This window comes from Trichoplusia ni, chromosome 3 (assembly GCF_003590095.1).
Source record: "Trichoplusia ni isolate ovarian cell line Hi5 chromosome 3, tn1, whole genome shotgun sequence".
Classification (NCBI taxonomy): Eukaryota; Metazoa; Arthropoda; class Insecta; order Lepidoptera; family Noctuidae; genus Trichoplusia; species Trichoplusia ni.
In genome coordinates, this window is record NC_039480.1 from 9,553,886 (window position 1) to 9,577,174 (window position 23,289).

General features: G+C 36.3%; 1 protein-coding gene across 1 annotated transcript; it reads right to left on the bottom strand.

Moving 5' to 3' along the window:
- Window positions 1-3,847: 3,847 nt before the first annotated feature.
- Window positions 3,848-16,151, bottom strand: LOC113508707. The gene is made up of 3 exons (XM_026891792.1): window positions 15,813-16,151; window positions 12,429-12,899; window positions 3,848-5,331 (listed from the first exon to the last, which is right to left on the bottom strand). Exons 1-3 carry the CDS (start codon window positions 16,149-16,151, stop codon window positions 4,828-4,830), a joined length of 1,314 nt encoding a protein of 437 aa, XP_026747593.1. The 3' UTR covers window positions 3,848-4,827.
- Window positions 16,152-23,289: the final 7,138 nt, after the last annotated feature.

The following is a 23,289-nucleotide window of genomic DNA, read 5'->3' on the forward strand; positions in this document are numbered from 1 at the left end:
AGCCTCGGCGACAGATTTGCTGAAAGTTTGCGCAGCGAGTCTAACTTTCATTATTTGTTTCTTGTAATTAATATGAGCAGCTCTGAGCTTATTCCCTAAATGCAGTTCTTCCAGTTTTTGTAAATTATGCAATTTTTCAATATAATTCCAGGATATTATTTCGCCATTAGCATTCAAAATCTCTTTTTTGTCGGCTAGTGTATTTCTAACAAGTTTTAACATGTGACATGCATCTGGTATTATTACTATGATTTGACCTTCAATAGTTATTGTTGGATTGATATTGTTAATGTCATTAAATTGAGCGCCTAGATTTTTTGTCATGGCGAAATTTGCAGGACATCCGTCAAATGTCACCGATACTATTTGTACCCCACATTCTATTAACAAATGTACACAATTTTTTAATAATTCACTACGTTGGTCCCCGTTGACACCATTTGTCAGAAAGTACCCAACTGGTATTTTCCAACTGGAGTTTAACGCCGTAACCATAAAGACCAAAGCATCCTTAGCTAGCGGCATACTATCGGTGTCTAGATTATGTCCTACATTCACGTATCCGACGGTGCGTTTGCCATCCCACTGTAGGTGTTGTCGGATTGACATTTCGTCAAGACTAAGGCAGCATAATATTTTTTCATTAGACTTACTAACTAATAATTTGATAGCTTCAAAAGCTTCACTTGTGAATCCAGGTTCACAATCCACACATTTATACCACCTATATAATGTTTTAGGATGGGGCAAGCATGTGTTAAATTGCTTTCTCACAAATGCATAGGCCTTAGGGCTTAAAAAATGCAAACACAATGCAAATTTTCGTAACGATGGCGAATATTTTCGCGGACAGTTCGTTTTATCGAGGTATCTTTTAAGAAAATCTGCATTTTCAGATTCAACATTTGACAGTAAATCTAATTCTTCAGATTGCATTTGTAGTTTGCATTTTAATTCTGTTATAATATCTTTTAAATGTGCTGTCTTTTTAACTAATCGTCGTTTAGATTCACGTACAGCACGCAATTTTTTGCGACAATTATTAGATTTTGTCTTCTCTTTCTGCAGCAGATTTTCTAGTCGTTTTTCCTTCTTAAGAGTCGCTGGCTGGACAACAGGTTCTACATCAACTTCATAGCTGGGACCGGCCTAAAATGAAATTAAGTAGATTTTATAGTTCTTCTATCAAATATTTGTAAGTTTTACAGAGAATCAGTACGTCAGGTAAATATTGTTTCATTTTGCGCAGGTATGCTTACCACAGTTAACTTCTCTGGTTGAATATTTTGCACTTCTCGTAAAATAACCAACTTTCTTCGTTTATTAGGAGGTGATAAAGATGAATTAAAATTCTCTTTGCTCTCCTGGCTCGTAGATGGTAATGGAGTATTATCCTGTTGTGGACACGGATACGTTGAGGCTGGACTCTGTAACATTTAAAAATAAATACGTAAACAAGCAAATAATGATTAAAAGAAAGACTCAATATTGCATTATTAGAATGAATACTAAATACTTATAGAATAATAAATACTAAATACTAACATGTATATATTTCGTTGGTACTGAGTGAGGTTTTACTTGTACTCGTTTATTTTTATATAGTAATGAATCATCATCAAAATGAATCGAACAAATTTTTGAATACTTTGTTGGCTGCCAATTTTCTCGTCCAGTGGCATCCAGCCATTTCTTTTTATAAAGATTGGATGGAAACCTGAAATTTAAAGAACATTTTATTCACATGCTACGAAAGTTTACCTTTATTGAGTAATAAGTTAAATAAACTACAATAAAGTACTTAAATAAATCTAAGTAAATATAAATTTACATACAGAAGAATTAATTTCCTCTCAATAAAAATATTAAACTACTAGCTTTTACCCGCGACTTCATCCGCGTGAAAAGTATCCTATGTGTTAATCTAGGTAATAAACTACTCGTGTGCAAAATATCATTGAAATCCATCCAGACGTTATTGCGTGATTGAGTAACAAACAAACATTCAACAATACAAACCCTCGAATTTATAACATAACTACGATGAGTACCTGAGCCAACCCAACAATCGTATGTACTGACAAAAATGAAATATGATTTATTTGGGTAAATTCAAGTAGCTATTATGGCAACCCTGAACCGTTCATAGTTTTAGGTTATTTTATTTTGTGATATTGAAAACACGTATCACAACTCAATATTCTTGGCTCACGTCACTGAATTCATTACAAAATATCATAATCAATGATCATCTGGCCTTGTAGGGCGTTGTATTAACGAAAGAAATGATAATTTCGCCTACTTACGTGTGAAATGTTATTCCTTCAATTTTTCGCTCACTCCGGCTTTTACAGCCCAAAACACTGCAACCCACCATCGCACTTACACTAAATATTCTTTATCATCCAATTTTTATACGCACTAAACACTGTAAATTCGCACAATCACAGAAAAATCCGCAAGACGCCAAGTTTGTTTGTCACAATCTGTCAAACTCAGATCTTGCCAAACAACAAGACCGGCCATGTTGACAAAGACAAAAAATATATATTGTGTCCTGTTTCTTTGCATAAGTCTGACAATTAACGATCTCGCTCTATCAAGGAAAGTCATTTTAATGGTTACATCTATAGGTATATAATCTAAGGAATTTTTACATTATATCTTTAGCATTTAAAAATTACGACTATAGTTTTTCTCCAATGTGTTTCATTGTTATTCATTTAAAAAATATTCTTTGTCATTTTTCAACGACGTCAGATTTTTTATTCATTGATATTCTAAATACTTAGCTTTTATCAAATGAACAAGTAAACCTTGCGATTATTCGGGTTTTTCTTTTTCAACTTTTTTGGGGTAAATGGGTAATATTAAGTAAAATATATGGGTATTTTTTCAAATTGGGTAACCCTGGACGCCATTATTATTGTTTGTTTGATTCGTTTCGTAAACGCATCTCTTTGAGATTTTATCGTTGATAATTGTATAATTATTATAAATAATGGAAGTTTTTAACTGTGAAAGTTGTTCTAGTGGTGTGTGTGTACAGAAAATAAAAACTGGTGCGTTTTTAAAACTATCTTTCGGTGACAAAAAACAAGTGATCGCGAAAGGCCGCAGTACGCCTTTTTTGAATTTGATACAAACGAAAGGTACAGTTAATCGTAAATTTAATATAAAACAATATAATTCTACGCAAGACATCTCATAAATTAAGAAAGGTGAGTCAATCGTTCAAAACAATACGTAGAAAACATAATGATTTAAATCTAACGAGTTGCTCGTAGATACAGAGAAATCGCTTGTTCTGTTTCCCTATCCATTTATTGTAAACTATACTTAGATTATTTCACTTATCTAAACTTATTTACAAAAAAATACAGAAATATATCTATTTAGTACCTTTTAACACGATTTATTGGTTTCCCGCTTGGTACCTACTTTGTTCAACGGAAAGGTTATTTTCGTGTTTACGTACGTGGTTACAATATTACGATAGGTATGTTGTCAATAGAAAAAAGTTTAAAGAAATGTAAACGTTATTGACTACCTGCGATTCAATGATAAATGATGTGACGAAAAGATAGCTGTAAAAGTTTAATATTCAAATACATTGGCTAGGTACACTAGGTATATAACTACAAAGTTTACCGCACAACATTTTAAATCCGGCTGGCCTTCTGTCCGTCTGTCTTTCGGCTGTAGGCATGAACGTTGATAGTTATTTAGAGAGTAAACAGTTTCATAGATCACCGAGAAATCGAGGTTAAGCATCATTTGTTACGGTCGTGAATTTGATGGGTAACCTTTTTTTACATTTTGTACCAACTGTGAGAGTCGTGAATCAGAATCGCACTTGGCCGTTTCTTTTTGCCTACCCTGACTAAAATCTCTGTGCACGCCACTGAATGGCAGTATGGGCACACTTATTACCAGTTTTTGAGTGGCTTATAAGTTACAATCCAAACATTCACAGAATACACATGCTAAAACGGTTATTACACTACACGGTATTCAGAGCCTGGTAGTTAGGAAGGCCTGGCCACTTGCAAGGGCGTCGATTTATTACACTGCACTGAATACCGGCTCCCTCATTCTCTGTGTACAGTATGCATTTGAACGCGCGCGGATAGAGACGTATTGTCGAGGACATTCGTTAGAGACGCGGGGTATCATGGCACCAGTTTTATCTAAACCATTAAAAAAACAATGATTGCGGTGGCTTTGGCAGTTGCATCTTTGAATATTATAGAAGAAAAAAAGAAGAGGAAAAGGATCTGGGTCAAGCAATACTTGAAATTAAGAGAAAAGCACTCCAATATGAGGATTCTCAGTGCTCTGGAACCAGTGGACTTTAAAAATTATTTAAGAATGGGAGAGGAGGAGTTTGAATACTTATTAAATTTAGTAACTCCCTATATAAAAAAAGAAGACACAATTTTAAGACAGAGTGTAAGTGCTAGGCAAAGACTGGTAGTCACATTAAGATTTCTAGCTTCAGGAAACACTTACCAAGATTTGAAATATACGTGCTTAATTTCCCAGCCGCTTTTATCCAGAATTATCCCCGAAACATGTCGGGCTATTTACAAATGCTTAAAAAACTACATAGAGGTAAGAAAAACAATCATTTATTTTGAATATTTGTTTTAGTAGTTAGGTAAACATTTGTGACAGTCCATAGGAAAAGGTACCTTATGGGACGGCGCTTATGACGTTTCCCCGACATTTCCTTACTAACGTTAATAAAAAATGTCCTAACAGCCTATCGTCCATAAGGTACCTTTTCTTGTGGATTGTCACATTTTAATTCTTAAAAATATTAATTTATGTTTTAGGATTGATTATCAAAAAATCTTTTAATTCTCCTGCAGAACCTTCTGTCACATTGGGCAGTGATAAATACGTTTGTGATAAATCTTCGGTAACAATTTGTGAAAATTCATCAGCATTGTCAACCTCAAATTGTACTTGTTGATGTGCGAAGTGCGACTGATCATTTGGTGTAGATGGTGAAGGATGATTATAGTACGTTGATTTTTGGTGAGACGGCGATGGTACCGGTGGATAAATTGGCGATTGATGATGATGTGTGAAGTGCGACTGATCATTTGGTGTAGATGGTGAAGGATGATTATAGTACGGTGACTTTTGGTGAGACGGCGATGGTACCGGTTGCCGATAAAGTTTCGATTGTATTGAAGTTTGCAGTTGTTGGCGAACTGGATAGTTTGAGTTAAAAAACGTAGACGATGATGAATGTGAGGATGATGGCGAAGGTGAATAAAAATTATGTGGCTGAAATGTGGGTTCGTTTGATGGGTTTACAATGTAACCTCCACCCGTTTATTCCCACCTAGGTAGGTGATTAATAAAAAATAAAACGGGTGTGTACCTTCAAAATTTATATTATATAAAAAAAAAACACAGCCGGAGGCACACGAAGATTTATGGGTCGTGGATTACAACTTTGTCTGTAGTCACCTCTGCAGGGATAGGTACCCCCCTGTAGTTGTGGCGGGATTCCGCCGCTGGCCGGAGATGGAAGTAGGCCGAGGTTCAGTGCTGAGCTGTACGGTGACTTCACCGGTGATGGAGATGGCGCGCACGTGCGACTGGTGTTGCCGGAAGCGGGCTCCTCGGATGACCTCGGTTGGTAGGCAGGCCCGAACGCGAGGATGCTGCTGGCTCCTTAAAGCCGGAAGAAAAAAACCCTAATTCGGGATCTTCACAACAATATTAAGTGCAAGTATTCAACTTGAACACTCTCAACTTTATTTTTTTTTAAATTTGAATTTAACGGCCGTGTCTGCTAGGACGCTTGACAGGACGGAAAGTGGTCAGAGGTAACACGCTCGCATCAGCCTAGGAGCGACTGGCCAGTATGTCCCATCTCCCTCAATCGAACTCATTCTTGGTTCGTTCGGTTCATTCGGCGCGTTCCAAAACACGCGTAAACAAAGAACAATGCATTCATTTTCATGTTGTTATTTTATTTTTATTAATTAAGTTTTGCACAGTTATAATTGATTTTATTTATTTTAATATTATTATTATTATATATTTTTTTTCTATGTTTTGTTTTATGTATTAGTTAGAATTTAATAAATATACCCACCGCTGCCAACTATAATATGAACAATATGTAGGTAGTTCAATTTATAATTTGTAGAAACAAAACATGATTATTCATGTAACGTTCCGTTACATTACCCCCGGTCCCTCATAAGGATTTTATTTTAAGAATAAAATCCGCATGATAAACTCGTTACGATATCCTTTTATTCATACATTCACTTCAATCATTCCCTCATCTCTCAAAACCAGTCATAATAAACAACACACAATATTAAAATTGTGCGACGTGTCCTAACATACAAAAAAAATCAAACGACTAATATATTCGTCATTGACTTTGGTAACAGGTCTTAATATCGTTTAATAGTGTAAGGGGAAACGTAACAAAGATCACATTCATTTGTAGGTAGGAATTTTTAAGTCCTTAATATGCCAAGACCCTAAATTTTTACCAGACATATCCTCCAAAACATACACTAGTGGTGATAGCTTTTGAATGACCCGGCACTTAATGTATTTGGGAGCTAATTTCTTGCTAAAGTGCTTATCCTTATCGCTCAGGACGTAAGCACGTTTGTATACTACATCACCAATATTAAATTCGAAAGCTTTACGTCTTAAATTATAATATGATGTATTTTTGACATGTGCGTGATGCAAGGATTTTTGGACTTGATCAAAGATTGAACTTAGGCATCCAAGGTTCTCCGCGTATACATCGCGAGGAAGAAACAAAACCTCGTCACCCAAGTCTGTATCTGTATAATGCGCACCACATAAAACTATTTCTCGTCCAAAAACTAGAAATGAAGGTGTAAATCCGGTGGCTTCGTTAACCGAATTATTTATTGCAAATTGTACTTTTGGAATAAATAAGTCCCATGTTCGATGATCACCGTCCACGAAAGTGGAAATGCAGGTGATTATCGTTTTATTGTACCGCTCCACGGTGTTAACTTGGGGGGTATATTTGGGTGAAAAGAATACGTTCGGTATTTTATACTTCTTAAACAAGTCTTGAGTGTGTCCGCTAATAAATTGGGTACCATTATCCAGGAAAATACTTTGAGGAACACCGTGAACAAGGAATATGTGTTCTTCCATAAGTTTAACAATAATCTGAGAAGTAGCTTTTTTAATTGGAAAAATATGACAAAATTTGGAAAAACAGCAGGTCACTACTAGTATGTAGCTATTTTGTTTTCGTGTGACAGGAAGTGGTCCCATTAAGTCGACAGAAATCATTTGGTACGGGCGCGAGCATTGCTTAGGACGTCCCATTTCACCTAGAGTAGCATGGTTTTGAGTTTTGTACTGTAAACAAGTGTTGCAAGAACCAACGTATTTCGCTATATCTCGATGCATACCCGGCCAGTAATAACTAAGAGCAACGCGCCTGTAGGTTTTAAAAATGCCCAAATGACCTGCGGTTGGTTCGTCGTGATTATCCGCAATCACCTTTTCCCTGTACTCGGAGGGAACAACTTCCTTCCAAGAAAATTCATTAGTAAGCAAGCATTTATTCTTACTAAGGCGGAAGAGAGTGCCATCCTTAATTTGATAATTGGGAAAATTCTCAGGTTTCGTGACACAGTTATTATAAATGTTAGTATACCAAGCATCACTGGAAGTCGCGGATGAATTAGAAGTGACCATAGCAGCAACAGGTACTGCTCTTGACAACGCATCGGGAATGACGTTGTCGACACCCCGACGGTGCTTTATATCAAAATTAAATGAAGATAAACGCACACCCCAACGTGCGAGCCTTCCCGTAGGATTATTAAGAGAAAGAAACCACTTTAACGCACTATGATCTGTGTACACGGTGAACTTCTTCCCATTTTCCAAATAGCATCGCCAATGCTCCAATGCCACAAGAACAGCCAGCGTCTCCCGCTCCGTTATGCTATAGTTCTTTTCTGCCGCCGTTAATGATTTGCTCATGTAAGCTATAGGGTGCTCCTTTCCGTTTACAGATTGCGTGAGCATACCGCCCATCCCATAGTTACTTGCATCCGTATGCACCTCAAAAGGAAGATTGTAATCGGGGCAAGAAAGAACAGGTGCAGAAACTAAGCATTCTTTTAGTTTTTTAAAAGCGATTTCCGCCTCATCAGTCCACTTGAAAGGTGGAGTGTTCTTTTTGTTTGAAGTCAGCTTGTTGAGCGGCCCTGCAATTGTACTAAAACTGGGAACGAACCTACGATACCAAGTTGCCGTGCCCAGAAATCGCTTCAGCTCCTTGCGATTACTAGGGGTAGGGTAGTTAAGGATAGCTTCAACCTTTTCTGGATCGGTTCGCAGCCCATTCGCATCAACTACGTAACCTAAATACTTAAGTTGACTTCGAAAGAACTCACACTTACTCAAGTTTACAGTAAGGCCCGCTTTACGTAATTTGTCTAAAACGCGAAGTAGGAGGGACACATGCTCCTCAAAACTATTACTAACAATAATAATATCATCTAGATAAGCAAATATGCGATGATCTATGTTACCTAGTAGCATATCTACAAGACGCTGTTGCGTAGCGGGAGCATTTGTCAAACCAAAAGCCGTGGTTTTAAATCGAAGAGTTCCTCGACCTGGAACGTAGAAAGCCGTCTTATCTCTATCCTCCTCTGCAATCGGAATTTGCCAGAAGGCTTTGGATAAATCCAGACTAGAAAGAAAACGGGCGTCGCGCAGATTATCCAAAATCTCGGCAATGTATGGCAGGTTATAAGCATCTCGTTTTGTTATTGAATTTAACTTTCTGCTATCTAGACAAAAACGAGGCTGTCCATTCTTTTTAGTAACGAGGAGTACCGGAGACTGCCACGCGCTTTCGCAGTACTCCACCACATCTAGTTTCAACATCTCGTCCACCTGTTCGACAAGGATCTTCTGCTTCTCAGGTGAGAGCCTATAATATCTTTGTCGGACCGGAGGAGAATCGCCAGTATCGATGCGATGGGATAAAAGGTGTGTACGGCCTAAGCCTTTAACCTCAAATGAAACGTCCCTAAATTGCTCAACAACGTTATCAGCAATAGAGCGTTGAGACTCATCTAAGCTATCATAAGACTGTATGAAAGTTTGGTGATTATTACTATTTAAATCTACTAATGAATTATTTGACAAATCTACGGAACCCAAATATTTCGGACACAATTGAAAGGCGCGCCAGAAGTCAATACCTAAAATAAGCGATGATTGAACTTCTGGAACTACGTATGACTTAATTATATGAAATTGGTCCTCTAAATGCACTGGCACATTTATATAGCCAGTACTCTTAAGTATCTGACCACCTGCAGCTACTATCGAAGGTGTATCATCAGTACATAGCTTAAGGCCACGACTGACTAGGGTGTTATGAGAATTATTTCCTAATATTGTAATAGCTGACCCGGAATCCAGGAGGCCGGACGCTGTAATATCGTTAATTTTAATATTCAGATATGGTCGCAAATCGCCCAAAGGCTTAGTATGCAGAATTGAAGACATTTTGTAACTGTTGAAGAACAATTTAATTGTTTTCAACCAATTTTCCCAATCCTCTTTATTAAAGCGACCTGCTAACGAGGCTGAGTCGAGACAATTCTGCATACTTAGTTTTTTGGTTTTTGAGCTTTGTTACAATTGGGGCAATCTGGTTTCTTGATACCTTTGTGACCACACTTAAAACACATAATTTCTTTATTCTGACAATCCCTCAGGCTATGCGAATTATTACGGCATCTAGGACAATACGGCAATTTTGCCCCGGGGATGGAATCACTAGTATTTAGGGCATGTAAATATTTTTCATTTACACTGTTATTTAAATTTTGTTTATTATTATTTTCTGCATTTGTTTTGTTGTTCCCAAACTTATTGTTAATATTATAGTTTTGTTTGTTAGCTATATCGGTTCTTTGTTTGTATGCGAACTCAGGTGCTAACGTGTCAGAAGTAGGAGCGGCAGGTTCGCGAAACTGTGCCATGCGTGATTGCACGTTTTCGTAGTTCCTACAAAGACTTCTTAACTGGTCAATCGATGTGATCTGAGATGCCGAGGCCAGAGTGCTCGCGTAACACGGTCTAATGTTGTGCAATATTATTTCTAACTTATCCTCCTCTGCAAAAGATCTCGACAAGCGTGAAAACATTCCTGAAATAATCGATAGGTAGATGGTAATGTTTTCCTTTGCTCCCTGAGTCCTAGATCGAATCTCAGACAGCAGAAGGTAATCGTAATCCGCTCTGTCGAAGTCCTGTTGCAGAAGGACAATAAGTTCATCCCAAGAAGAAACCTGTTGCTTTACGCTTCTAAACCAATGAAGTGCATCGTCCACAAAGATTTCCGTAGCGAATGATAGTAATTTTGAATTCGAAATATTACGAGCTACACTAAATTCGCTGACTCGCTGAATAAAAGCACGTACGCAAGACTTGCCGTCATATTTTAGTTTCGCTAATTCGCAATTTTTAACATTTCCTTCGCAAGTCACTGAAATGTTTAATCTCTCAGTTGTAACTTGCGGATCAGAATGCGGGATGGTAGTAATGAGGGGGTCTATACTTTTCGCTTTTAAAGATGTTAAAGCTCCATAATATTCTTTAAACATACTTGTACATTCCGTATGCACGTCCAAGAATTTATCATCCCTACTTATCCTGTTCAGTCTATGATAAAGATGATGGAAAAGATTTTCGATTCTCCCCAAAATATTCTTGTCCTTGGTATCCACCTCAAGGCTAGACTTAATTTTATTTAAAATTTCCAGACAACTATTTAGGTCATCAAGAGGGTCAAGGTGGGAACACAAAATATCCTCAGACAAAAAAACTTGGCTGAGCTTACAGATCTGCCGTCTAAGATCCGCCACAGTATTAGCTGGGGTTTCACCTCGTACGGCTACCTCGTATTCTAATTCCGACTTTTGTAATGATAGAAACTTAATAGGGTATGCCATTTTAAATACGGGTAAAAAAAAAAATCAAAATGGGAGAAAGTTGTAAATAGCACACAAAATTTTATGGAAAGAAAAAAAAATACTCCGTTCCGTTATAATCTACTTTAACAGAACGCTGTGTAAGTAAGAAGTAACAGAAAGAAAGAAACAAAAAATTGCGAACAAAAGCAGACAAAACAATTTTTGCAACTGGTGTGAAGGTTATGCAAAGAATTGGAAAAAAAACAGCACGATTCAAATTTTACCACGGCTGATAGCAATATTATAAAAAAAATTGAACAGCCTGTATAAAAAAAACACCCTGTATATGAGTTTTTTTTTTTTTTTTGTTTTTTTTTAACGTTAACACAATATACTAAAATAACGGAAATGATGAGATTATAAGACTTCACTCCAGTTGATGCAAACAAACACACAAAGCGTTTTACAAAATAAAAAAAATAAAATTACCCACTCACCGTACAATAACTAACTACTAACTACAGAAGCGAGAACAGACAAAACCACGTAATTGGGCGCCAGTGTAACCTCCACCCGTTTATTCCCACCTAGGTAGGTGATTAATAAAAAATAAAACGGGTGTGTACCTTCAAAATTTATATTATATAAAAAAAAAACACAGCCGGAGGCACACGAAGATTTATGGGTCGTGGATTACAACTTTGTCTGTAGTCACCTCTGCAGGGATAGGTACCCCCCTGTAGTTGTGGCGGGATTCCGCCGCTGGCCGGAGATGGAAGTAGGCCGAGGTTCAGTGCTGAGCTGTACGGTGACTTCACCGGTGATGGAGATGGCGCGCACGTGCGACTGGTGTTGCCGGAAGCGGGCTCCTCGGATGACCTCGGTTGGTAGGCAGGCCCGAACGCGAGGATGCTGCTGGCTCCTTAAAGCCGGAAGAAAAACACCCTAATTCGGGATCTTCACAACAATATTAAGTGCAAGTATTCAACTTGAACACTCTCAACTTTATTTTTTTTTAAATTTGAATTTAACGGCCGTGTCTGCTAGGACGCTTGACAGGACGGAAAGTGGTCAGAGGTAACACGCTCGCATCAGCCTAGGAGCGACTGGCCAGTATGTCCCATCTCCCTCAATCGAACTCATTCTTGGTTCGTTCGGTTCATTCGGCGCGTTCCAAAACACGCGTAAACAAAGAACAATGCATTCATTTTCATGTTGTTATTTTATTTTTATTAATTAAGTTTTGCACAGTTATAATTGATTTTATTTATTTTAATATTATTATTATTATATATTTTTTTTTCTATGTTTTGTTTTATGTATTAGTTAGAATTTAATAAATATACCCACCGCTGCCAACTATAATATGAACAATATGTAGGTAGTTCAATTTATAATTTGTAGAAACAAAACATGATTATTCATGTAACGTTCCGTTACAACAATGTATGAATTTTCATTTAGCTTACAGAGTTTAGCACAAAATATGGTATCTGATATAAGTTTTTGACAAATCACCAACTGATTTTCATTTAAATCTTTCATTTGATATGCTATAGATCTTCCAAACACTTCCCACTGTTCGTCTTTTTGCGACAAGTTTTCGAAGAGTTTTTCTGCTGTGTTAATAAATTGTCCTTGTTTTTCTATTAGCGATTCCTTTCTTTTTCTTTTTTTACTGTTGCTTGACGTTGCTACGCTGGCATTATCGTCATCTGATAATACATTCTGTAAATAAAAATATGTATTTATTATTATCTCCTTTATTATTATTATTTTCCAGATGCCTACTACTGAAACCGAATGGAAAGAAACAGCAGAACAGTTTGCGCAGAAGTGGAATTTCAGTAACTGTGTCGGAGCATGTGATGGTAAACATATTGCAATCGAAAAACCCCCTAAAAGTGGCTCCCTGTTTTATAACTATAAAGGGTTCTTCAGCATTGTGCTTTTTGCTGTTGTGAACGCAGACTATGAGTTTCTGTACATGAATACAGGCACTAACGGGTCCGTCGCAGATGCATCGATTTTAAACGGCACTCGATTTTATCAAAAGATGAATAATAATGATTTAAAACTGCCATTACCTTCAGCACTACCAGGCACTGAAGATGTAGTTGTACCATATGTATTCCTAGGTCTATCACGCTTTTGCATTAAATAAAAATTTAATGAAGCCGTTTCCCTTTCACAACATAACTTATGAACAACGCATCTTTAATTATCGATTATCTAGAGCCAGGCGAGTTGTAGAAAACGCGTTTGGAATTTTATCATCAAGATTTCGGGTATTGCGAAGACCTCTTAATACAGACCTAGATACCACCGACGCTATAGTAATGGCGTGTTGTGCTTTGCACAATTATTTAAGGAAACAGGGAACAAATTATATATCCCAGAACAATGTTGACCGAGAAAACACTGCAACTGGTACATTTGAACAAGGGGATTGGAGGTCAACATCAGATGGTTTTACTTCATTACAACACAGATACAATAACCAAAGGAACAATGAGGCGACTATCATACGAAACAAATTCACGAGCTACTTCATTTCGGAAGGCAGAGTCGATTTTCAAGATAGAATGATAAATGTAGTGCCAAGTTAATGATGCCGAATAAATTAAATTCTAAAGTAGTTTAGTTGTTTTACTTGCCTCATCTTCTAAGGAGTCGGTGACAGTACGACATGATTCCGTTCTGTTTCCCAAAAAACTAAATGCATTAAAATACCACAGAGATGGTACATGAACTTCATCTGCTCCAGCGCCTGTATGTTTTGATGTCAACACCTAAAATAAATATTGATTGATAGACAAAACACATAGGTACTACCTATAAATACTAAAATCCAAATTAGGGAATTATTAATTTAATAATAAAAGCCATACACGTGGTATTAATAGTCCCATAAAAAACACATACCTTTTTCAATTCTTTGGCATAATTTGTGCGCATATTTTCTATTTTTTTTTTTATAGTTTTAATTGTTGCTTTTTCATCGAAATGTTTATAGATTTCCAGCAAAACTTTGAATCCCTCGGCTCTAACGTCTTTGTTCATATAATCACTGTGGTCTTTTCTCCAAAGATACGGCATATCTTTATACATCTCTATAATGTTTAATAAAACTTCTTTTTCTTTATTCGAACACATGGCGTTTAATCAAAATGGCGGCCGGAGTCGCACGAGTCGAATCACCCGCGCACATGCGCACTCCACGCTAGCTGCGCGACGACTGAGTTCCCTAACTGCCCTAAGTATTATTACACTACTCGATCGTAAGGGCGGTCAGGGAGCAAGGCTGCCGAGCTCGTCCGGTCGCCCTAGTTAGGGATCCTTACTTTCTAACTCTTATTACACTACCCTTAGTTAGGGTTAGGGTCCCTAAAAATTGGGTAGTGTAATAGGTGCTTAAGTGATAGTCCTGTCAACCAGTACAAGAACAAGTTCATGTTTCACCTAGTATATCATCATATAAATGATTTGTTTCCGGGTGCGACATTTCATTCAGAACCAGGCCATGGTAAAGTTGCTCCTGATGGTGTAGGTGGCACATTAAAAAGAACAGCGGATAAAGCGGTTGCTGAAGGCAAGGACATCGTAAATTTGAAATCTCTTAAAGAAATTTTGTTGGCGAGATGTTCTTCAATAAAGCTTTTTGAAGTTACCACTGCTAATATCGCGAAGATAGAAGACTTAGTCAAACATTCAACCATCATTGCTGCATTTCGTGGAACCCAGAAAATGCGTCAATTTGTGTTCAGTAATGATGTCTTGGAATTTAGAAGTCTTTCATGTTATGAATGTTCAGAAAAATGTAAACATTTTCACATGGGATATTACAAATCTTCAAAACGTTGCATTGAAAAACCAAAGTCCTCTGAATCAAAAACACGTAAAAAATCTTATGATGATGGACATTCGTCAAATGATGTTAAAAAGCCAGTTAAGTTATAAATTTTGTTTGTGATACTAAACATTTATTTTATTTAAAGTTTAAAATAAGAAGTTTTTCTGTTGTTAAAAATGCTGTTAGAGGAATGTTTAAGTTAGCAAGGATTTTGTTGTCATTGTTATTTAATTAAAACCCTTAATTAAGTGCCATAATAAATAAAAATAAGTTTAAATTAAAGTTATGCCAAAATGCTGCAATGATTTTGTGACTTGCTAGAATTACTCATTAATCTTACTTATTGTTTAAGAAAAAAATTTCATTCAATAAAAAGCTTCATGACTTGTACTCTATAATAATCATTCCCTCACCTTAATTGTCATTCCCTCACTTTTATTTTTTTTAATGTCCTCATAACTTTCATACAACGCGATAATTTTTGGGACTACTACATAAATAAATTCTAGTAACATTAGTACTATCAAATTCACCTAAAATAAATATCAAATATTTTAATATTTTTTGTCATTTTAAAATAGCCGAATTTCGGAATTTCGTGCAAATTACCCATATATGTGTGCAGAGAACTCGACTTTTCAGTTTTGTTTCGGTAATTCGGTATATAGTTCCTATAGTATTCGTCAAGCTATATGATCCCTCCGAAAATGTTTTTAAGATATAATTTATGTAGAGCACAGGGTTAAGAAAGAATTAAGCCACGTCTGAAAAGTATTTGAAATAAATAAATGAACGAATTTACAGATTTTATGATTTATTTTGGGATATTTATTAATTAGACAATAATCTAACTTATAACCTTTTCAATCATTTATTATTTCTTAATCGGAATCCTGGTAGCTCGGTAAACTAATGTCATCTAAGTCTTTTTGGTGTCGTACTTTACGTATAATATTAATTATATTGGTGTAAGTTACCGAACGCTTCTCCGCTGGTACACTATCTAATTCATGTGCGACCAATCTTGCGAATGCCTTATTGCGTGGGTCCTTTGGCTCTTCTTCGAAACCCACATTAGGTAAATGTGAAACTTCACATTTTAATTCGTCTTTGTCCCATATACTGCGCTGGTTCATATTTGAGGTTGCAATATCCTCAGTCGTTACCTGTGTTTGCTTTGATATCATTTCTGTTTTCACTCCTTCACACACACAGGTCACTTTCACAGGTTCAACTGAGAACTTAATTCTCTTGGCACGGTGTATATTTTGTAATAAACTTGGTGATGAAGGTCTGCTCTCGTCACCAGAAGACATATTAATTATGTAAATAAAATATTTCAGATAGAATGAAGAATGGTGATGAATGATAGAATTTCGAATGTTCGAAACCGATGTACGAATGTCTAATAAAACGTACTTTTCTAGTCAACATGTCAGTATTACCAACCTAAAAAAATTGCAAATACCACTAATGCTTGGGAAGAAACATAAAAACCATAGACGTTTTTTTAAGTTTTAGCTTATTTTAATTATATTCTATTTTCTTTAAAAATAGGTAAAGCGTAGCGTAATTAATGAGAATTTAATTTAATGCAAATTAAGTTTCTTTTTGTAAAATGATATCTTGGCTTACAAATTACCAAATATACGAAATTCTAAGATCGCTAATGTTTATGTCTGTTTTTTATTATCGAAGTTTAAACTAATTGTGCTATTGACCAGTCTTCAAATATTATGCTCTAAAAATATTTTGCAGTAGTACAATAAAGCTTGAGCTTCTGCCATAAACCTAAAGATTTTGTTTAGTTGATCAAAGTAAAACATTCTAACAATAACGAGATTCTTAAAAGTTTTACCTTAAAAATATTAACTAATGGAACAATAACCCATCTGCAACAGCGCAAGTAGTAATTTCAAATTTCATGATGAATTAGACACAATATAAGCCGATAACTCGAGTTGGAGTACAATAATATCTTCGGATCTGTCGGCCGTAAAGATCTATTGTTTTCGGGCAGAATTTAGAACAAAGAAAAATACTTGTTTCTCACGCACTGGCTAATTAACTTCCCACAGTGAATTATTGTTTTTATTTTACAGCCAGCAACTGTTGCCCATCAAGAACCATCAAATGATACACCTTCGACGTCTCGAGATGGCCACCATCGAGGTCATGAGCCGGAACCGTCCTTCCAATGGACCTCGGAACGACGTACACCCGAAGTACACAAGTACACTTCAATGATTTTCAATCTGGAATCCATTTAGAGCCGTCGGAAATTGCTTCTGAATGCGACATATTTCAATATTTTATGGACATAGATTTTGTGTCGATGATTGTCAATATGACCAATAAATTTCATCGATACTTTGTGCTGAATGTAGACTTGCGTATGCATTCTCGTTTACATGCTTGGTACGACGTAACAGTCCCAGAGATGTACATGTTTTTGCAGTCATAATGTTAATGACCAGAAATAAACATTTATCTATAGAAGAACATTGGTCCACAGATATTTTATTGAATTCTCCGATATTTTCGAAAGTAATGACACGCAACAGGTTTTCTATGATACTTGGCATGCTCCATTTTTCTGAGCAAAGAGAAGAAAATACAATTTTATCGAAAATCCAGAAATGTGTATCTCATACACGACAAAAGTTTAGAAATATTATTACGCCATATAAAACTATTTGTATTGACGAAAGCATTGTTCCATTTAAGGGTCGCTTGTCCATAAAACAATACTTACCGAATAAAAGAAACAGATTCGGTGTCAAATTATTTGTTTTATGTGATGTAAATACCGGTGTTATTGTTGATTTTATTGTTTACTGTGGAGCAACCACAGAGATAGTTGACCCTTTAATCTAGGTGTTGGCGGGGCTGTTGTTGCCACGTTGGTCAAACCATTTTTAGGATCCATTCGCCATTTATATGTGGATAATTGGTACACGAGCCCATTGTTATTTAAATATTTACACGAACATAATATTTACGCTTGCGGTACGGTAAAAAAAAATAGAAAGTATATGCCAAAATTAAACACGATTCTAGAATTGAATGAAACGGAAGTGCAATATTATGGTCCACTGATGGCCATTAAATGGAAAGACAAAAAATATATTTTTATGTTATCCATCATCCATGATAATTCTATGGAATTATCATCGCGAATACATCGAAATACGGGATTGCCTGTAATTAAGCCAAAAACTGTAGTGGACTACTCAAAAAACATGGGCAGTGTTGATACCGCAGATATGCTATTATCATCAATGCAGTGTATCCGCAAAACAGTCAAATGGTATAAAAAAATATTTTTCCATTTATTAGATATGCACCTATTAAATGCATTTTATTGTTACCGGCATTTAAAAGATATGCCAAAATTGAAATTTGCCGATTTTCAATTGAGCGTGATTCGGCAATTGATAGAGAGGTACCACAGTGGTAGTATTATAGAAGGCTCCACGTTAGCTACAACTAGCAGTAGTAATCCTCTTCGAATATTACCCAGTAATGCAAAGGATCATATGCCGAGTCGTATGGGAAAATATCAAAGATGCAAGCAATGCGCACTTTTAAAACAAAGAAAAAATACACGTTTTAAATGTAACGTTTGTAACGTATATTTATGTGCTGCGCCGTGTTTCCAAAAGTACCACTCTGTGTAATATATTTAGATTCATACTTACGACGTTACATCCTCAAGATTTAATACAACCTGTAGTTTCACTTCTCAATGCACTAGGCGTCGCACATAATTTTTAGAGCTGTGGAAATAAAAATCTAATTATTAAATTAAAATAGTCGCTAAACGATTCCTTGACAGCCTCGCTCCTTCTGTCAAACGTCATTCCTTTTTTATGTGCGGGCGTCGCAACACTGTGTGTTAGTAAAATATCAGTTTTTAGTTAATTTACAGTTTGTAAGTAGTAGAAAAGTGTAAAGTATAGTTATTATGGGAAAAAGAAGAAGAGATCGTTCTAAAATTCGACGAAAAATAAGACGCTTGGAGCAAAGATTGCGCGACTCGTCAACAAGCCAGGACGAGGAAGGTTAGTGTACTTAATATATCTAGAACGTGCTTAATTTGAAAATCGAAAACTAATATTGGTTTCTTTTCAACTATTTTAATGTATTTCGAAAGATTTGACCTAAAAGTTTTTGTTAATTACGTATTGTCTAACAATATTTTTTTTTTTGTTGTTTGGCATCCACCTTCAATAAAATTAATATTTTAATATTGTCGTAATTTACAATTAACGTGCTTAATAAGTTTGTAATAAGATCTAGTTTTGGACGGATGGTCTTTATTTTCCTTGCATTAGAGATGTAGATATAAAATATAGGTCTCAGCGGCTGGAGATTTAAGTTTAAGTTTCTTACAAGAGTTATACTCCGTGACACGAGCGCGGTTGATAACGATCTAGTCTAGTGGCGTATCGGGAATACGTACAATGACTTAAAAATTGCATTCTGCTTTCTGCAGCTTGTCAATATAAGTTTAGTGGCGTAACGTGAGTACGCACAAGAACTAATAGACAAGATGGTGACAACTCCGACAATTGTTTTCTTTCCTTTCCTTACAGAATATAATCGTTATTACGTAAGATCACCAACACCTGAGTCTCTGCGAAGGTCTTCGCATTCAGACGATGATTATGACGCTCATATTAGATCTGAGTTTGTGGTTCCTGATGGTCCGCATCAACAGTGTGACGTTGATCCTACAATTACTGCAGGAACATCCGATCCACCGGTACAGGATCCAGGCTCTAGTTCTAAAAAGGACTTAATATCGGCTTCAGAAGCATTACCGCCTGAAATATTAGAAGCGCTTGGTGATCCTACAGGCAAGGAAGAGGTCCTCGGCCCTCCCATTAATGAGGAGATCTCTAAACGTTGGGAAAGAATCCTGGTCGAAGGGTTAATAAAGGAGGAAAAGGAGACAGCATTAAAGAAAATTTTAACACCACAACATTTTGTGTTGTCGAAAGCACCAAAGCTTAACTTAGAATTATCGGCCATGATAAGTGACACTAGTAGGCATCGGGATAAACTCCTTGAGAAATCCCAGAACCAATTGGGGCTGGGAATCGCGGGTCTCTCCAATTTAGCCTCGTCTTTGATAAAAGAAGAACATTCAAAGGTAGAAATCTTAAAAAGGCTTTCAGAGGTGAGCCAGATCTTTTTAGATTTACACTATGAGAACACGCAACATAGAAGAAAGTTGATAACATCTGCGTTAGATAAAAAATTTACGTCTACTCTAACTGATGTAAGACGAGACGCATTTCTGTTTGGAGCTAACTTCGGAGAAAAAATAAAGGCCTCAAAAACAGCCGAGAAATCAGGCCTTCAAATAAGGCGCAACAATATAAGCAATCCGTCTTCATCTAGACAGCAGTTAAACTGGAGAGGCCTACCCCGGTACCAAGCAAGCAGGGCTCCAAAACCGGGGGGGCCGAAACCGAGGTTCACGCCCCGCCAAGAATACTCAACACAGCAAGGTCGGCGACAGACAGCTGTGAACCGAGGGCAACCTACCCGGAGGTCGGATCACAGGACACGCAGGAACCAATAGAGGTAACTAGTGCTGGTAGATTGCAATATTTCATTGCCTGCTGGAAGGCCATAACCAAGGATGCAGTCGTGTTAGACTATATTAAGGGTGTAAAGATCCCTTTTGTCACTCAACCTTTTCAAAATTATGAACCTAGTAATCCTAGGTTCAGTAAGACTGAACTTAAGCATATGAAATTGTCTATTTCGAAGCTACTGTCTTCAGGAGCTATTAAAAGATGCAAACATGCGTCGGGCCAGTTCATATCAAATATATTCTTGATTCCCAAAAAAGACGGTTCGTTTAGATTCATTTTAAATTTAAAGTGTCTTAATAAATTTATCAATTCAGAGCACTTTAAAATGGAAGACATTCGTACTGCTACTAAGTTGATCAGTAAAGATAGTTTTATGACAGTTACAGACTTAAAGGAAGCGTATTTTCTAGTACCTATTCATGATACTAGTAAGAGATATTTGAGATTTAGATTTCAAGGTTCTATTTATGAATTTCAGTGTCTGCCTTTTGGCTTATCCATAGCACCTTACATTTTTACTAAATTAATGAAACCAGTTGTATCTCATCTTAGAAACAAAGGGTTGCTCCTTGTCATATACATATTTAGATGATTTGTTGTGTATAAACGAATCGTTTGATACTTGTTTAAAAAGTACAAAAATAGCGGTGGATCTTCTAGAAGAATTAGGGTTCATCATAAATAAAGAAAAAAGTAACTTAGAGCCAAGACAAATTCAAAAGTTTTTGGGTTTCGAGATAAATTCACAGGATATGTGTCTGAGGCTGCCAGATAAAAAACGTCAAATAATATATGACCAAACAAAGCGAATCTCGAAGAAAAAGGTTATGATAATTAGAGACTTTGCTAAATACTTAGGTTTACTTTGCTCGGCTTGTCCAGCAATTTGTTATCGTTGGTTATATACTAAAAGTTTCGAACGTGAGAAAATGCTAGCTCTGCGTAATTCGGAAGACAATTATGATTGTATCATGCATCTTTCGCCCGGCCTAGGATCGGAGTTTACCTAGTGGAAAAATAACATATTAACATCAAGAAATCCAATACGTAGTGGTAGGTTTGCACTTGAAATCTTCTCAGATTCATCTCTTACGGGTTGGGGTATTTTTTGTAACGGAGTTCGTGCTCATGGCTTTTGGAGTCAAACGGAATCTAAAGAACAAATAAATCTTTTGGAGTTGAAAGCAGCTTTTATTGGCGTTAAATGCTTTGCTAAAGATCTATATGATAAGGAAATTTTACTTAGAATCGATAATACGACTGCTCCTCTGTCAAACGTCTTTTTAGAGCCGCACTACAACAGATACCTTCTCGTTTGATGATGATTATCTTTTTGGGCTTCAGATTATGGGTCCGGGTGGGACTTTAAATCTCTTCGGATGTAACGTCTCGTATAATTATGGTCGAACATCACTTAAGGTAAGTTCGTTTAACCATTAATTATATTGATTTTAATGTCTCTGTGATACTGATTTTTCTATTGTAACTTGAAGTTTTTGATTAGATTTTATTTACACATGGCTTACCTACTATTAGATGATAAGATAATACAATGCAGATTTTGTATAATGTTGTTCCATTATTCTAAAGATTTATTAGTATAAGACTGATTGGTAACTGTGATAATTATATATAATGGTTAATTGTTTTAATTTGTTACTTTTTATGCCTGATAACACATGGCTTACTATTCGCTGGGTGCGCGATGACAGCGCCAACTAGCGGTCGGCGGACTCGGCGGACCTTGGTACGTCAAATAGTTGACTGTCATTGTCTTTACGAGGAGTAAACAGTGAATAAAGCATGAAGGTGTAGGTAAAGATGGAGTACACAGTACACACTTGAAATACCTACTTGAATTTTTATTTCTCTTCTACTGTCTGAGGTCAGTTTGTTTCAATTTCTGTAGTACACTAGAAAAAGAGATCAGACCTCAGTTTGCCTCAGAGAATAGGAGCGAGAGTATTTGACTCGAAACTTTTATTCTAAGTGTGGGCTCCATATTTACCTATAACTTCGTGGAATAAAGTCTGCCAAAAGTTCCTTTTTTAGCCACGGTGCGCGCTGAGATCGATTTCACTGTCCCCACCACCCACTTTGCACCCAGCGAATTAGATGATCAGAATGCAGGTTGTATTGTAGATTTTGTATAATTTTGTTCTATTATTCAAAAGATTTATTAGTATAAGACTGATTGGTAATCGTGATAATTATATATAATCGTTAATTGTTTTAATTTGTTACTTTTTATGCCAGGTTTATAGAACTTAATATTTAAAAACATGTATACATAGTACATACTGTATAACATTTTATTAAAATTTTCTATTTTTTCATAGTTTTTATTTACCTTAACCTATTTCAATCATATATTTCTAAGTACCTGTTACATTCGGAATTATAAATCTGATTTAAAAAACGTGTTTCATTTATTATAAAATAATATTGTACTAGAACATCGATAAACGAGATATTACGTTGCCACATCCTTATTTCGGAAGCGAAGTAGTTATTAAAATGGCGGGCCGTCCACGCCATGGTCACAATATGAAGACAGCAGATCAAGAATAGTGTTGTACCTACAGTTATTGTCATGTATTTGATTATTAAGTGTTTTCCAATTTTGTGTGTAAGTCGGATAGGAGTGGCAACATTACAAACTTACTGGTCAATTGGCACTGGTCAACCATGCCGTTGTGTTCGTAATTGCGTGCAAGAGAAAATTAAATGTGATTACCTCATTACTCACTGTTTTATTGGAAGTTGTTCCATATGTACACGGCGTACACATTAAATGGCGACGAGTGAAAATTCGACAAATTGGAAAAACTAAGGAAGTATTCCA

Coding starts and splice junctions, on each gene's coding strand:
- LOC113508707 (XM_026891792.1), bottom strand. CDS start 16,151: ATGTCTTCTGGTGACGAGAGCAGACCTTCATCACCAAGTTTATTACAA. Junction 12,900..15,812: donor TACCAGCGGAGAAGCGTTCG/GTAACTTACACC, acceptor TTATAGTTATAA/AACAGGGAGCCACTTTTAGG. Junction 5,332..12,428: donor AGCTAAATGAAAATTCATAC/ATTGTTGTAACG, acceptor GGTGGAGGTTAC/ATTGTAAACCCATCAAACGA.